This window comes from Madurella fahalii (genome assembly GCF_045866475.1).
Source record: "Madurella fahalii IFM 68171 DNA, scaffold_2, whole genome shotgun sequence".
Taxonomy (NCBI): Eukaryota; Fungi; Ascomycota; class Sordariomycetes; order Sordariales; genus Madurella; species Madurella fahalii.
The window spans coordinates 2,111,743-2,126,199 of record NW_027263972.1 but is presented as its reverse complement, the minus strand read 5'-3'; the positions used below and the strand labels follow the sequence as shown (position 1 = coordinate 2,126,199).

At 56.3% G+C, this 14,457-nt stretch overlaps 5 protein-coding genes across 5 annotated transcripts; 2 read left to right on the top strand and 3 right to left on the bottom strand.

Moving 5' to 3' along the window:
• Positions 1–1,616: 1,616 nt before the first annotated feature.
• On the top strand, positions 1,617–3,712 carry MFIFM68171_03367 (Glutathione hydrolase; the record flags this gene model as incomplete). The annotated part of the gene is made up of 6 exons (XM_071058788.1): positions 1,617–1,620; positions 1,682–2,284; positions 2,347–2,395; positions 2,450–2,505; positions 2,560–3,097; positions 3,208–3,712. 6 exons carry the CDS (start codon positions 1,617–1,619, stop codon positions 3,710–3,712), a joined length of 1,755 nt encoding a protein of 584 aa, XP_070914889.1.
• Positions 3,713–4,024: 312 nt separating this feature from the next.
• On the bottom strand, positions 4,025–5,146 carry ADH1 (Alcohol dehydrogenase; the record flags this gene model as incomplete). The annotated part of the gene is made up of 2 exons (XM_071058787.1): positions 4,025–5,025; positions 5,086–5,146. The coding sequence occupies 2 exons, from the start codon at positions 5,144–5,146 to the stop codon at positions 4,025–4,027; spliced, it is 1,062 nt and encodes a 353-aa protein (XP_070914888.1).
• A 2,002-nt stretch (positions 5,147–7,148) lies between these two features.
• On the bottom strand, positions 7,149–8,844 carry ARP3 (Actin-related protein 3; the record flags this gene model as incomplete). The annotated part of the gene is made up of 7 exons (XM_071058786.1): positions 7,149–7,214; positions 7,278–8,111; positions 8,164–8,250; positions 8,310–8,356; positions 8,407–8,634; positions 8,700–8,722; positions 8,810–8,844. 7 exons carry the CDS (start codon positions 8,842–8,844, stop codon positions 7,149–7,151), a joined length of 1,320 nt encoding a protein of 439 aa, XP_070914887.1.
• A 1,132-nt stretch (positions 8,845–9,976) lies between these two features.
• On the top strand, positions 9,977–11,742 carry MFIFM68171_03364 (Threonine aspartase; the record flags this gene model as incomplete). The annotated part of the gene is made up of 3 exons (XM_071058785.1): positions 9,977–10,143; positions 10,198–10,397; positions 10,457–11,742. The coding sequence occupies 3 exons, from the start codon at positions 9,977–9,979 to the stop codon at positions 11,740–11,742; spliced, it is 1,653 nt and encodes a 550-aa protein (XP_070914886.1).
• A 725-nt stretch (positions 11,743–12,467) lies between these two features.
• TFB4 (RNA polymerase II transcription factor B subunit 4) lies at positions 12,468–13,742 on the bottom strand (the record flags this gene model as incomplete). Its single annotated transcript, XM_071058784.1, has 1 exon — positions 12,468–13,742. One exon carries the CDS (start codon positions 13,740–13,742, stop codon positions 12,468–12,470), a length of 1,275 nt encoding a protein of 424 aa, XP_070914885.1.
• Between the last annotated feature and the right edge of the window lie 715 nt (positions 13,743–14,457).

The window sequence follows — 14,457 nt, the reverse complement described above, 5'->3', positions numbered from 1 at the left end:
TATCCGAATCAGTGGCTTACACTATTATTGTTATTTCCTAACTGACGGCGAGGACATTTGATTGCTAGGCGCCACTTTGACGCAGCTTCCTTCTCAGCGGTGTCCAACACTCTCATCTCTTCGGTGTTCTGGCCTAGGTTTTCAAGCAGAGCGCGACATGCCCGGTCATGTTGTCCAGTCCTGGCCGACCCGCGCGCACCGGGCACCGGGCATGGCCAGAGATCAGGAAATTTTCCAGGAGGATGCGGAAAGCGAAGGGGAAAGGGGTAACGGTTTCACCTGGCGACCCCGCCTGACTCTGAAATCGATCCCTGCAGTCGGTGTCTGCTGTGATTCGCCCGCGCTTCGAGCAATTAACCCGGGTTACCCACCACAGCCGACCACAGCAGTGCGGTTGTCAATGCAACACATCAGAGGTTTCCTAGTTGAAGGAAACATTGTGAACAGAAATCCCGGCTACGACACACAGACAAGATCGACTCCAGGCTGTGTAGAGGCAGGGCAGCTTATTTTTAATTGCGTATTATTGCGCTGTTCCTCGCTCCTCAGCGTCTGCGCAGAGAGCTGAGATCGAGAGACTCTTATGCATGGTAAGCCCGGCATCGCATGTCCGGGCTGAGGACAGGGACTGCTTACTATGTATTCTGTTCTTGCTAGGAGCTGAATTGCCGAGCAGAGGCTAATTTGCCTCTGTACTTCAGTTCCTTCGTCCCAACTTCGCTTGCGTCCCCAAAAGCCAGTAGCAGGCAGATCACGTCCATGCAAGGCGGGCGCATCAGAAGCGCCGCGCCTGGTATCACGCGAAGCGAACATATAGTGCCGTTGCATTGTTATGACGTGGAGGGGAGGGGCAGAGGTCTTTTGACCGTTGCCCCCACCTGACTCTCTGCCCGCCTTCATCGTTCACTGCCGAACCTCAACCGCAACGTGGAGACAGTAGAAAAAAGAAAGATGAAAAAAAGAGGGCAAACGTGGTGAAATGAATATGAGGATACTAAAGCAAGTAGGCCGTTGTCAAGGCTGCGGGCCTTTCTGAACCAGCCAAGAGTCTGGGAAGCGTTCTCACACAATCGGTTCTCTCCATTTACATATCCACCGGCAACAGAATCTCGATATCGAAAGCGTATCGGAAGTTATAGCGGAGCCATGATCAACTCGAGCGAGGGGCAACCCGCAGTAGCTGTGGCTAGTTAGCTAACACGAGCCACGCCGACCCACTTCTCAACACCGACGAGACCCGGCCGCTCCGGGCTTACCCCATCCATGGGCTTCACCTGACTGATACTACCAGCACTGGGCACACAAACTCCGCTTGTAGATAGCATTCAATAGGTTTGCTTCCACTGAAGCGGTCCCTCTCGCTTGTTTCTCTGTCCTTGCGGTCAGTCGGTGGCCCAGTAGCTTGCAATAACACCCGTCGGGCCCTGCGTTGCATTCGCAGTATTTGAGTTCCTTTGACCCCTTGGTGGCGCTTGCGGGACTTCGAGAATAAGTAGGTATATAAAGACCCGGGAAGCCGGTACTCTGCCGGAGACGAAATCCCGCGCTCTGTCTTTCGGCTATTCTCTTGGGGGATCTGCTATCGTCTCCTCTCGACCTCGCTGCATCCATTCATCATGCGTGAGTCCGCCCGTCCGAAGGTTTGATCCCATAGACCACGAGATACTGACTCCATAATCAGGCCGTGTATCACTGTTGATCTTGGAGGTCTCGCTCCTCTCCCAGCTCATTCCGGGTTTGGCGTTCCCAGTAATTCATCAAGGCACCCTATCGGTACCGGCCAACGCCAACGGCAAGAGGGGAGCTGTCGCCAGTGAAAGTTCGATATGCTCCCAGATCGGCGCTGATATCATCAGGATAGGCGGCACTGCCGCCGACTCCATGGTAGCAACCACGTTGTGCGTGGGTACTGTCAGCATGTACCATTCTGGCATCGGCGGAGGGGGCTTCATGCTTGTCCGTGACAAGAACAGCAGGTACGAGACCATCGACTATAGGGAGACCGCCCCTGCCGCCTCGAGTCGGGACATGTACGACAACGACTATCGAGCGAGCGTCATCGGCGGACTGGCCGTCGGTGTCCCCGGCGAGTTGAAGGGGTTGGACTACTTGCATCGCAAGTATGGAGCCTTGCCTTGGAAAACGCTTGTTATGCCTTCTGTGCGTCTCGCTCGGGAAGGTTTCAAAGTCAATAAGGACTTAGTCCGGTACATGGAGCTGGCTAGTGTGAACGACACATTTCTCGTCGACAACCCAATCTGGGCTGAGGATTTCGCCCCCAATGGTAAGTCTTATGAGCGCCAGCATCTCTTTGTTGTCCCTTCGCTTTTACTGATAACAATCAAGGCGTGCTGGTCCAGCTGGGCGAAACAATCACAAGGAAGCGCTACGCAGAGTCAGTCAGACCGTTCCAACCAAGGGCTTCTTATCGGCTGACTCTTCTACCCAGCACCCTCGAGAAAATTGCAAACCAAGGCGCCGATGTGTTTTATGAGGGAGAGCTTGGTAAAACATCTGCTGCATGTCTTAGCCCGACAACCACTCGCTAACTCTATGTAGCCAAGTCAATGATCGACTTCATCCAGCAAATGAACGGTATAATGACCCTGGACGACCTCAAGAACTACGCTGTCAAGGTCAAGCCCCCCCTCAGCATTACGGTCCGCGACTACCGGCTCTTCACCACCGAAGCTCCAAGCAGCGGCGCCGTGATGTTGAGCATACTGAAGACGATGGAACAATACTCCCTGGAGGATCTCAACGACGCCAACCTCACCACACACCGCTTCGTCGAGGCCATGAAATTCGCCTACGGCGCACGACAAGAACTCGGCGATCCCGATTTTATCAAGCAGATGGGTTCATACCAAAAGGAAATGCTGTCTGACGAGAAAGCCCGGCAAATCCGCAACCGCATCCTCGACAACCAAACCCAGCCTGTTGAAGCCTACAATCCGGCATCCGTCTACACAACCGACAGCGAGGGAACCTCCCACATCGTCACGACTGATTCCTCAGGCATGACAGTCACTTCAATAACCACCGTCAACCTCTTCTTCGGCGCCAAAATCATGACTCCCGACACAGGCATCATCCTGTACGTCTTCCTCCCCTACCCCCTTTTTCTTTTCGTATATTTCCAGCCCCTTACCCCACCCCTCCTGTTAATATTTACTCACTCACTCACACACGCTCACTCACACACAGGAACAATGAAATGAACGACTTCTCGCTCCCCAACCAAAACAACTCCTTCGGATTCCCCCCCTCCCCAGCAAATTTCATCTCCCCGCGCAAGCGCCCGCTCTCCTCGTGCACCCCGCTCATCGCCGAGCACCTCTCCAATTCCACCTTGTACTTCGCTACCGGCGCAGCGGGCGGCTCCCGCATCATCAGCGCCACCACCCAGGTGGCTTTCCACCTTCTCTTCAACAGCAGCAGCTGGAGGATGAGCAGCAGCGACTGGGACATGTCAATGCTGCATAACGCCATCGCCGCGCTGCGGCTCCACCACCAGCTTATGCCCGACGTGTTGCATGTGGAAGAAGGGCTGGACGAGAGGCTGGTTGCGAGCCTGGAGGAGAAGGGGCATAATGTCAATTGGATGGCGCCTGGGGCGAGCGCGGTGCATGGGGTGATGAGGTTCGGGGATGGGAGGTTTGACGCGGTCGGGGAGACGCGGCAGGTTAACAGTGGAGGGGTTACGGTCTGAATGGCTGATTGATTTGATGGGGATGATGGGCTATTATGGTGTGATGATGGACAGAGAATATAAACGGCAACGGCGTGTAGCTTTCGGGTTCGTTCGTACATAAGTAGAAGCTCATGTTAGAAGGGAAACTGAGATGATGGTTATGGAATCTTTCATAAAGTAAACGAACAGCTAATCCTTAATAATACTATTCAAGACTTTTGATTTTCATAACACTCAGCCCATCATACAGTCTGCAAATCATTATCGTCATAACTCCCACCCCATCATTTATTCACTCACAGGGTCCAAATTACATCACCAGGGCCATGATTAGCGGCTCGTGTCCACAACATAGCGGCCGACAATCTGGCCGTCCTTCATCATCTGGTACACATCCTGCAGCTGGCTCAGACCGACCGTCTTGAACGGCACCTTGATCAGACCCCGCTGGAAGAAATCGAGCGCCTCTTGCGTGTCCTGGCGGTTGCCGACGTAGCTGCCCTTGATGCTGAGCATGCGCACCACGGTATCGAACACGGGGGCCTTGAGGTACGCCTTGGCGGGCAGGCCGATGCAGATGACGCTGCCCCTGCTGCGGACGTACTCGGTCGCCTGCTGGAACGGCTTCTCCTGCACGGCGAGCAGGAGCACCGAGTGCGGGCCGAGCCCGTGGGGCGTCGCCTTCTTGACCTCGTCGACGAGGTTCGGGCTGCTGAGGAAGTCGACGTAGGCGGCGGCGCCGAGCTCCTTGCAGCTCTTGGCCTTCTCCTCGCCGCCGTCGATCGCGATGACCTGGAGGCCCATGGCGCGCGCGTACTGGATCGCCATGCAGCCCAGGCCGCCGCCCGCGCCGACGATGGCGACGTACTGGCCCGGGCGCAGGCCCGACTCCTTCAGGCCCTTGTACACGGTGATGCCGGCGCACAGGACGGGCGCCACGGCCTCGAGATCGCAGTTCTTGGGGATGCGGGCGACGTGGGCCGCCTTGGCGATGGCGTACTGCTGGAACGTGCCGTCGACCGTGTAGCCGGACAGGAGCGCGTGCGGGCAGAGGGGCTCGTCGGCCTGCATGCAGAAGCTGCAGGCCAGGCAGCTGCCGTTGAGCCACTTTATGCCGGCGTGGTCGCCCAGCTCGATGTCCTTCACCAGCTCGCCTTTGGCCACCACCACACCGGCGCCTTCGTGACCGCCGACGAGGGGCATCTTGGTGGGGATCGGCCAGTCACCCATCATGGCGTGGAGGTCCGTGTGGCACACGCCCGAGTACTTGACGTTGATGAGGACCTCATCCGGCCCGGGCTTCTGGACGGGGATCTTTTTGTAGGCGACAGCTGTGGAATTACGTTAGAATCCGCCTCAAAGGAGCAACCATCTTCAGGGGCGCGGCTTACGGCCACCCGACTTCTCGACCACCTGAGCCCATTGCTCGCTTGGAATCTCAAACTCGGCCATTTTGACGATGTTCTGCGTGTTTGACTGTTGTGTTTGGGTGACAGACGAGAAGACTCGATGATGTCACTGATATCACTAATATCCGTGTAATTGGATCCAAGGTTGCGCGGGAAGCAAGTGCTGCCAACCCTGCACGACCGGCATGCCCCTTTTATATTCAATGGCATCGTCTCGGTCAGGGTTACGAAAGCTGCAGCTAGTGATGCGGAATGAGCAGTCTCGTTCGATCGGATTGAGGAAACACGAGACGGGGCGGGGGGGCGGTAGGACCGGCGGAGAGAGATCTGCGGCTTGCGGAAGGTGGGAAGACATTCTGTCGATGTTCTTGGTCTAGGCAGGGGTACTGTGCAGCGAAGGAAAAAAACGTATGATTCTGGTGATAGAGTTGCAACAAACCCTCCTCCGATCTCACCAGCCGCGGCGCTTTTGCTATCTACAAGGCAGGGCCTAGACCTGGTCCGTTTATTCGAGATGCACCATTGCGTGCCACTTGGCTTGACATCACCTTTCGCATTCCACACCTTCACGCCGTAACCTGATCGTGGTTCTTATCTCGGCCTCCCTGTTCTGCGTACTGTACCTAAGACAAGCACGATGAATGGCGCTCCACTCCTAGACTTCCCGTTGGTCTTTTGGCACCTTTGGCCCACTTATTTCTTGATATGTGCTGGATGTACAGTGCAGTACTGGACTGTACGTACTGTACATACCCGCTGGCGGTGCTGCGCTCGCTGCTGGACGGTGAGAATATAGCGCCACCGTCCGCCAGAGTGGTAAAGTATTCTGTGTTTTGGTGCACTGGTTCAAGGAACACCGATTTCCAGTTCAATGCATATACCACGAAAACGTGAAGTGCCGTCTCTAACTCGGTTAGAGAATAGCTCCGGAGAAGTCACACCTGCGTTGTCCACCGTCAGCGATCTTGTATGCACCTGCTCCTGCCAGCGAGATCAACAGGAAAAGTTGGAAAACTTCCCCATTTTTTATAGCCTCGACGCTCTCATCGCCTGCAAACGCGTCTGCTACTTCTGCTTCACTACGGACCTCTCATAATTCCCCGTGTCCGTTACACTTGCGGCTAAGCACACTGACCCGTCAGACATTGGACCGTCAGGCTACCAGAAGTTCTCGAGACTCAAGTCTCAAACATCCACTCAAGCGGAGGTGAAACTTATCTTGCACCTCAGACCAAGGTTATTCACCCTTTTCCTTTCCCAGTCGGTAAAGACAAAGGTAGCATTGCATAAGGTATACCAGCGATAACCATCTTGATCGGCCCCGCCCCGCGGCTAGTGATTGCCGGCATAATACTGAAATACTCCAAAGCGAGCTGGATAGATCGATCGTATCCTTGGATATTGTAGCCCTGTAGGGTACGGCATTGAAATAAAACGTTTTTCCCGATTTCAGTACTAAGTTTACTAGAAAAGGAAAGAGAAACGAAAAGAAGACAGGAGAAACGAAAACAAGGAGCAAAAAGGAGAATACTTTTAATAGGCAAAGCTACAAGGATAAGTACAGTGGAGTTGAATACCTTGTGTCCGGATACGGTTATGCTATTCGGAGACAGAGTCGATGTATCTAACTATACCTAGAGTTATGATATCTCCGATGGAACTGGATAGGAGGTACGGATACCCCTATATAGGAGGAAGTAGCGTGCGCATTCGAAATGCCGGGAAACGTAAAGGCGGCTCAGGGTTTGCAAAAAAAATCCCGTCACGGCCATTGAGGTTGGTCAAGAGAGTCCACCGGTTACCCCGGTTCACACCCGGGAGCCGGAAGTGTACGGACTCGCCGGCTTGGCAACGGAGCGGCCACCGGCTGGACCCACCATCTACCGCCCGTTAAAATGTCTCGACAACAACACCACAATGCAGTGGAGCAGAACACCAAATTTATAACATCATTCCCTATCTGTTTTTGGCGCCATCCGCAGAAACGCAGCCGCCCTGTCTGCAGAAACACCGCTCGCCTTCTACAATAAAAACCACCGACCCTTCTAAGATCCACCAGGGCCTCCCAGCAGGGCAAATCTCCGCACGATACCCGGGCCGTATTCTTGGTACTGCATAGTTTGTTAGCCAGCCACTACCCTGCCAAATATGAACCCACCAAAGGGGCAACATACCTCTGCCTTTGTGTGGCAGTACGATCGGAATTCGGGCGTCTGACCAAGCAAGCTTCCTCCAAACCACGGCCCGTGCCGCTGTCTCTTGTGCGTAATGACCTGCACCTCCAGGCCGCCGCTCTTGGCTCCGCCGCTACGTACCTCGCTCGCACGGATTCTGTCATCCACGAGTTGCTTGATATCGCGCTGTAACCTGCGGCCAAAGTCCTTGTAGAGGGTGCTGCCGCCGGATAGAACAATGTTCTTGTACAGACCGCGGCGCACGTCGATCGGGGAAGACTGGATGACGCCGTCGACGACGACGGGCAGTGGAGTCAGGAAATCAGACGAGTAGATCTCGGGGTTGAAGAAGATCTCGGGCGCGAGGAAGCGCTCGTAGCCGACATCGACGGTAACCTGGCGGCCGCCCGGCTGCGCCACGACGTGCTTCAGGAACCTGCTGCGGTCACGGTCGAAGCGGCCGAATTCCTTGACGATGTCCGGGCAGACATAACAGTACTCCTCCTTGATCTCCTGCGCCGTCTTGAGCGACGAATCGGGCTCGCCGCGGTCTCGGAGGAGCGACTGGACAAAGTAAGTGATGTCTCGGCCGGCGATCGGGATCGACTTGATGGACGAGCCGATCACGTAGCCCTCGGCCACGGGGATGACGTGAGTGACACCGTCGCCGGAGTCGATAACCGTACCCGTTAGCGACCTGTCTGTCACCTTTGACGAGGTCCAGGACGCCGCCAGCGCCAGCACGGCTTGGACGGCAATGTAAAGCCCGGCGCAGTTGAAGGACTCGAAGAAGATCTCGGCCGTGTTTTCTCGGTTCTCAGGCGGGTTCAGGGGCTGGAAGTGGCGTTAGTCTTGGCACCGCGGAGATAATCCGAGGCAGTCTAACCGGCTCCGTGAGAAGGAAGTAATGGTCCTCAGGCTCGACCCTGAGATATTTGAAGATCGAATTGGACCAGAATCGCTCCATGTGATCCTGCCAACCACGGATTTAGTCTCTGCCCGTCAACGATGCCTATTCCTTGCTCAACTGACCCAGTTCTCAATCTGCCCGTGTCTGATCGGATAGTGTAACCCATAGCCTGGTGTCATCAGCCCGGTGTTCTCCCCCCTTGGACAGAGCTCGACTTACCAGGCCCGGAGGCCGCGTTGATGGCCTCATCGCCAATGAAGAAATCAAGATCCTCCGTTCCGCGCTTGGCCGACAAGTGACCGGCAGGACCGGCACCACCAGTAAGGAAGGACGGCTTGTTTGCGACGGCGGGGCGACCAGAGCCCGAGCCGCCGCTGCCCGCTGCAGGACCTTTGGTGGCGATCGCTGTTGGGAAGACGAACGAGGGAGAGTCGTTGCCGGCGAAACCTGGGGGAAGCGGTCAGATACGTAGGGAGAAAGCGGTGCCATTGGAGTCGAGAGGGGGGACAAACCTAACTTAGAGAACCCCGTACCGCTGCGAGGGTCTAGTCAGTGATGATGGGCTCGAAGCTGGCGCTGTCTCCTGGAGAGCGGGGCTTGGGGGTCTCGGCACTGCACGTACTTGTCCATGACAACGGCTGGGGTTTGGTTGGCCATTGTTGCGGAGATGGGGCTGCTGCGCGCAGCTCCTGCTATAGTTTATGTGCAGCCAAAGAAGCAAACGAGAGAGTGTGTAGTGTTCGTTGTCGAAGCGGCGGAGCGTTGAGGTCCAAGATTACGTCTCGCAAGCTCCCAGTGTGGGCTCCACGCCCCGACTGTGTGCCAAGAAAGGAGGGTGCCCCGCCAGCTACGGCAGGCGTTTACTCCATTCATGCAAACACCTTGACAACGTTCCTAAAAGAACGGAAATCATCTATCGGCGGCACTTGCAACCTGAGTGACTGTCGGGGACTTCACCGGGAGTGTCTGGAAGGAATGGCTAAACTGCCAAAGTTATGAAGCTGAAGAACATCCATAAAGATCGAAGGTGGCGCCCCCCTAACGAAATAGGGCTGCACCGAGACGCCCTCCTCCGCCAAATAATGCATCGGCAAGGACATCCCCTGAGGCTCTCACCATCCACCACCAGAAGGCTTGCCTAGGCCACTGTTTCCTTGGGCCAGCATCGGACCTAAAATCAAATTGAAGCTAGGTCGGCGCAGGCGACCTTCCCTACCATCCATCCTCGGCCCTGCTAAAATCCTCATATTTCAACCGTCTCCCAACATTCTCTCCCATCCCCATCGTCAGCGTGCCCAATCCGCCCGCACCCGAAGCATCTCGACACATACAGGGGCACGCTTACTGAGTATTATTTGCGCCATTACTCTCTGATTGTCCATTCTTTTCTTTTCTCGTCTCCGCTTCCCTGAGGTTTCTCACAAAGATCACGTTCACTCCGCCGACTTTCAAGAGAACCATTGACCTGCCAAGCTCACTGCGTCACCTCCTTTTACGCATTTTCATGACGGCAACTTAGTAACCTTCAACCTTTGTCCGGACTACAACTGCCCCGGCCCTATCATCCCTGCCCTAAGATCCTAAGGCCTATCGATTCCTCCCCACCCTATCTGCAGAATTGATCTTGTCTCCCGGTGCGATTTTGTACTTGAATGCACCCGACCTGACCAGCCCAACGATCCTCGACACCTAATCTTCCTTTACGACGTCAGCCGCTTTTGACTACCAAGTTGCAGCAAAGTCCATCATTTGGAAAACGGTCAGAGCAGAATCGCGGGCGCTGCGGGCCATGTCGAGTAGCCCCGAACTATCGCCCATACCCTCTGAAGGAGACGGTCCCGCTGATAGGGTGTGGACAAGGAGGCCTAATAAGCCTACTGCGGCTATCTTCATCCATGCGGGCGCGGGCTACCACAGCGTCCAAAACGAGAGAAAGCATCTTGAAGCATGCAATGAGTGAGTACCGGATACTACTGGCCTCGTGGAAGCTGCGCTGACATATCCCGACAGAGCTGCCCGTGTGGGCATGAGCTTCCTGAGGGCTGGCTCATCGGCCCCAGAAGCTGTCGAAGCTGCCATTAGGTGTCTAGAGGAGAATGAAGTGACGAATGCTGGCTTTGGGAGCAACCTGAACATAGATGGCATCGTCGAGTGTGATGCAACAATTGTCGACCACCTGGGCAGAAGTGGCGCTTGCGGTGCCGCTCCGGGTATGGATCACATTCCCCCTTACAGAAGGAGTCTTAGGCTGACTTCTTCTCTATGGTAGGAATCAAACATCCCATATCCCTAGCCAAGGTGATTTTGGACACAAGCTGCCAACCTCTATCGCTCCAGCGTACACCGCCCAATATCCTTGTGGGCCAGGGGGCTAAAGAGTTTGCAGAAGAGCACAGAGTAGCCACCTTTCCCAATGAATACTTGGTCTCGAGGAACGCGAAGGAACGTTACCTTCGCTGGAGTGACGACTTAAGGAGGGCGGAGGCCAAAACGAAAACATATCTCTGGAAAGGACAGCAAACAGCGATTATCGCCCACCATGGAAACGCCGCGAGCCCAACTGGCAATATCAGGCTTCGTGAGCGCGTAAATTCCACTCTCACCAATCTTCAGAACGAAGGCCAATCTAGCTCCCCCGGTCCTGGCGGCAATGGATTGCCCCCAGTCACAGCCGCTCCCGCCGCGGCTTGCTCCGCTCCCCTTGAAACATTCAGGGCTATGCCGAATGCAATTAGGACCGAAAGTCGCTCCCCGGTAAGCGCGTTCCAAACACAGGGGAACACAGCGCCTACGAGGCAGAACAGGGCCTCTTCGCCACCGACTCCAATTCACGATGGTCTAGCAGGCGGAGACGGTGACGGAGAAGAGACGGCAAACGATTTCGACTACTTCGAGGTCTATGGATTTGACGCTACCTGCGACAAGGGCGGCGCGGAAGCCTCTAGGACAGACCACGGCAGCACAAAACATGCTGCAAGCGTACACGACACAGACGTGGTGACTGACACGGTTGGAGCAATTGCCATCGATATGAGGGGGTACATTGCAGCGGGGTCATCGTCTGGCGGTATTGGAATGAAGCACAGGGGCCGCATTGGGCCGGCAGCGCTCGTGGGCGTCGGCACGGCTGTTGTGCCCGAAGACCCTGACGATGACCTGGCAACTTCAGTCGCAGCCGTCACCAGCGGGACCGGCGAGCACATGGCAACGACGTTCGCATCGGGCAAATGCGCCGAGCGCCTCTTCCAGGGCACCCGCCGCGGGCCGGGCGGGCAGGATATCCGGGAGGAGGATGAGCACGCCCTGTTGGAGGCGTTTATTCTCGATGACTTTCTGGGCCATCCGGGTGTCAGAAACCAATCTTCTTTGGGGGCCATCGGGGTCATGGCTGTCAAGAAGGACCGGAGCGGCATCTACTTTTACTTTGCGCACAACACGGACTCGTTCGCGTTGGCTTCCATGTCGTCTACGGAGCGGGAGCCTCTCTGTGTCATGTCCCGCCTAGGCACCTCTAAGGAAGTTGCGCAGGGCGCGCGGAAGATTCGCTTGGAGTAGGGTTCACACTCGCAGCCTGTTGTTTGATAGATCGGAAGGCATAGCACGGTGGAGGGAGTATGGTGCTGTTGCTGCTTGAGTCTGGAAAAGGAGGGAGATTCATGTGTGCGTGGTGCTACACATAGGTACATTGCATTGTTACGGTACGGACCCGCGGGCTGTCGGTTTGCTGGGCTCTCAGAGCATACAAATCGAGAGTAAGAAATAACAATAATAGACATATCTTGTTTGCTGTACTCATGGTATCGGAATTCTAAGTCCGCCTACACCCGGACCGTGGGCAAACCCCGGCTGGTATACCACATGTTGTTTCACTCCGGCTCTAGGCCCCCTCGGCACTCTAACTCTAGCGCGTCTCGCTGATTCAACTCTTAATTCCAATTTTGCGCTCTGTCGGTTCCGTTACTAAGACGCGGGTATAACCCCTAGGCTATGCAAGAGTAACATGAAATAAAAGAAACCCAAGGGAGATATACATAATCCCCCTTTTCTCTTCTCCTAAACGCCAGGTCTGTTCCAGACCGCACCCATACCCCGATGCCACTGCCCTTCCCCTCAAGAGACGCCTGTAGTCTATAAAGAACCGGGAGAAATCGCCCAATGCAGCTTGCCCACCTCCACGCCGTATCACTTCCTCCTCTCCCTCCCCCCCCCCCCCTTTTTCCCCCCGCCCTTTCCCCCCCAGACATGCTCCTTGCCATACCACGCCCAAGCCCAGCCACCCATCAAGCCTCGCCATTTACCTCGGCCTTTTTCTTCTCTTTCCTCTTCGCGTTTGGCGACCCTCCAGAAGCAAGGAGGGCCGGCATCTTGCCGTAGTTTCCCAGCGCCAACTTGGTCCCGCACGTCAGGCACTCCGCTCCCTCGGGCACCTCGCAAAAGATGCTGAGGCAGATGCTGCACACGAACCCCGTATCGACCACGTTCCGGTGGCAGAAGCACGCGGCGCGGAAGTCAACCGCGTCGGCGCTGGGCGTGACGAGCAGCTCGGCCACGCTCGCGCCCAGCCCGAGCTTCCCCGCGGCCTTGCCTTTCGCCGCGGCGCTCTTGGATTTCACGGGGCCCTTCCCCGACGCCGATGTTGCTGCTGCCGCGGCCGCCGCGGCGCCGGCCCCTCCCGCCCCGCTGGCCGGGCTATTGCTCGAGGGCGCGGTCCCGCTGCCGAAGCCGAACATGAGGTACTGGAGCAGGCCCCGCGGCTCCGCGGCGCGGATGAAGGTGCCCCGGGTGATGAAGCTGGCTTGCTCCAGGAAGGTGGCGCTGCCCCGGAGAGAGAGGGTGTCGATGGCGATGCGGGCGTGCGCCGCCGCGAACACGGCGTTCATGGTGGGTATGTACTGGGCGGGCGAGCTGTCGCTCACCGAGAGGATCAGGATGCGGGCGTGCAGGCCGGCGAGGCCGCCGCTGGACGCTGTGGTCGCGCTGGGTGCCGGGCCGCCGGTGCCGTTGCTGCTGGCGGTCATGGGGTGGTGGGTTGGTGCGGCGACGGCGGCAGCCGAGGTGGTGAAGGCGAGGGAAGTCTTGTTGATGTGTGCGAGGGCCAGGGTGAGGGCGCCGGATATTTGGGTTGTTGCGGTGGAAAGGTCGGAGACGGTGGTGTCGTTGATGAGGGCGCGGAGGGAGGTGAGAAGGGAGGATTCGATCTGTGAGAATTGAGGGTATTTGTTGGCCGAAGAGGCGGCAGTGGAGTTGTTGCTGGCATCTTGCATGTCGACATCTTCTGATGATGCAGGCGGCGGTTTCGGCGGGGCCGGGTAGAGCCACACGGCGCGGTTGCTGTGGGAAGCTATCAGGGCGACTTGGTTCGCATTACTAAATGCGAGGTGGGCGTTGACGAAGATGAGTATGTTCGCTATCGCCTTCGAGATAGGGAGGACGTCGGCAAGGGCTGCCCAGGCTCGCGGGTTGGTGTCGATGATGATGGTGCACAACGAGGGCACGTCGTCGGTATTGTAGATCTCGTAGTGCTCCGAAGCGTCGACAGCATCTTGGACACTCATCTTGGACTCGAGATCTGTTTGTGGTTTGATCTTTGGACAAAGCAGGCCTCGGGCGATAAAGCTTTGGGGCTCGTTCCCTCAACCCTCGCTCTCAGCCACGGCTGGCTCTCTGGGGCGAGTGAGGCTCATCTAAGTCGGGATTGTTGCTGTGACAATTGTGACAATTCGCAATGGCCAAGTTTATTCCGTAATCGGTAGCTGGCTGTCTGGTTGCCGTCGCGCTTTCTCCAATTTAGCATGATATAACGCGTTGTCGAGCAAAGTAAAACCCTTTGTCAGCTCACAAAGTCGCGGCGCCACGTGAGGCTCGCCCGGTCGGGAAGTGTCCGGACTTGGCGCACTGTGCGTTGAGTTGTCCGCTGCGGCGTTGGGGTGCTGTGGTGGGGCAGCAGCTCATGGAGGGGCATCCCAAAGCTTCACTTCATCCCAGGCACCGTCCCCACCGTCGAATCACACGATTCGATAAAACTGAGTCAAAGCGCTTGTTGGTCTCATTCCTAACGCGAAACAAGCTCTTCTCCTCTCATCCCTACTGGAATCCAGGGCCTTGATATGATTGCGGGAATGCCGACTCATAGCTTGGAAGTCTAATCTGCTTTGTCTTTGTGATCATCCGCGCCTATCTATATCGCCAGGCGCATCTCGATCGAAACCCCCACTCCTCAGGCAACGGCGAAACACCTAAAACAAAACCAGTTCCACGCATCGAATTTCG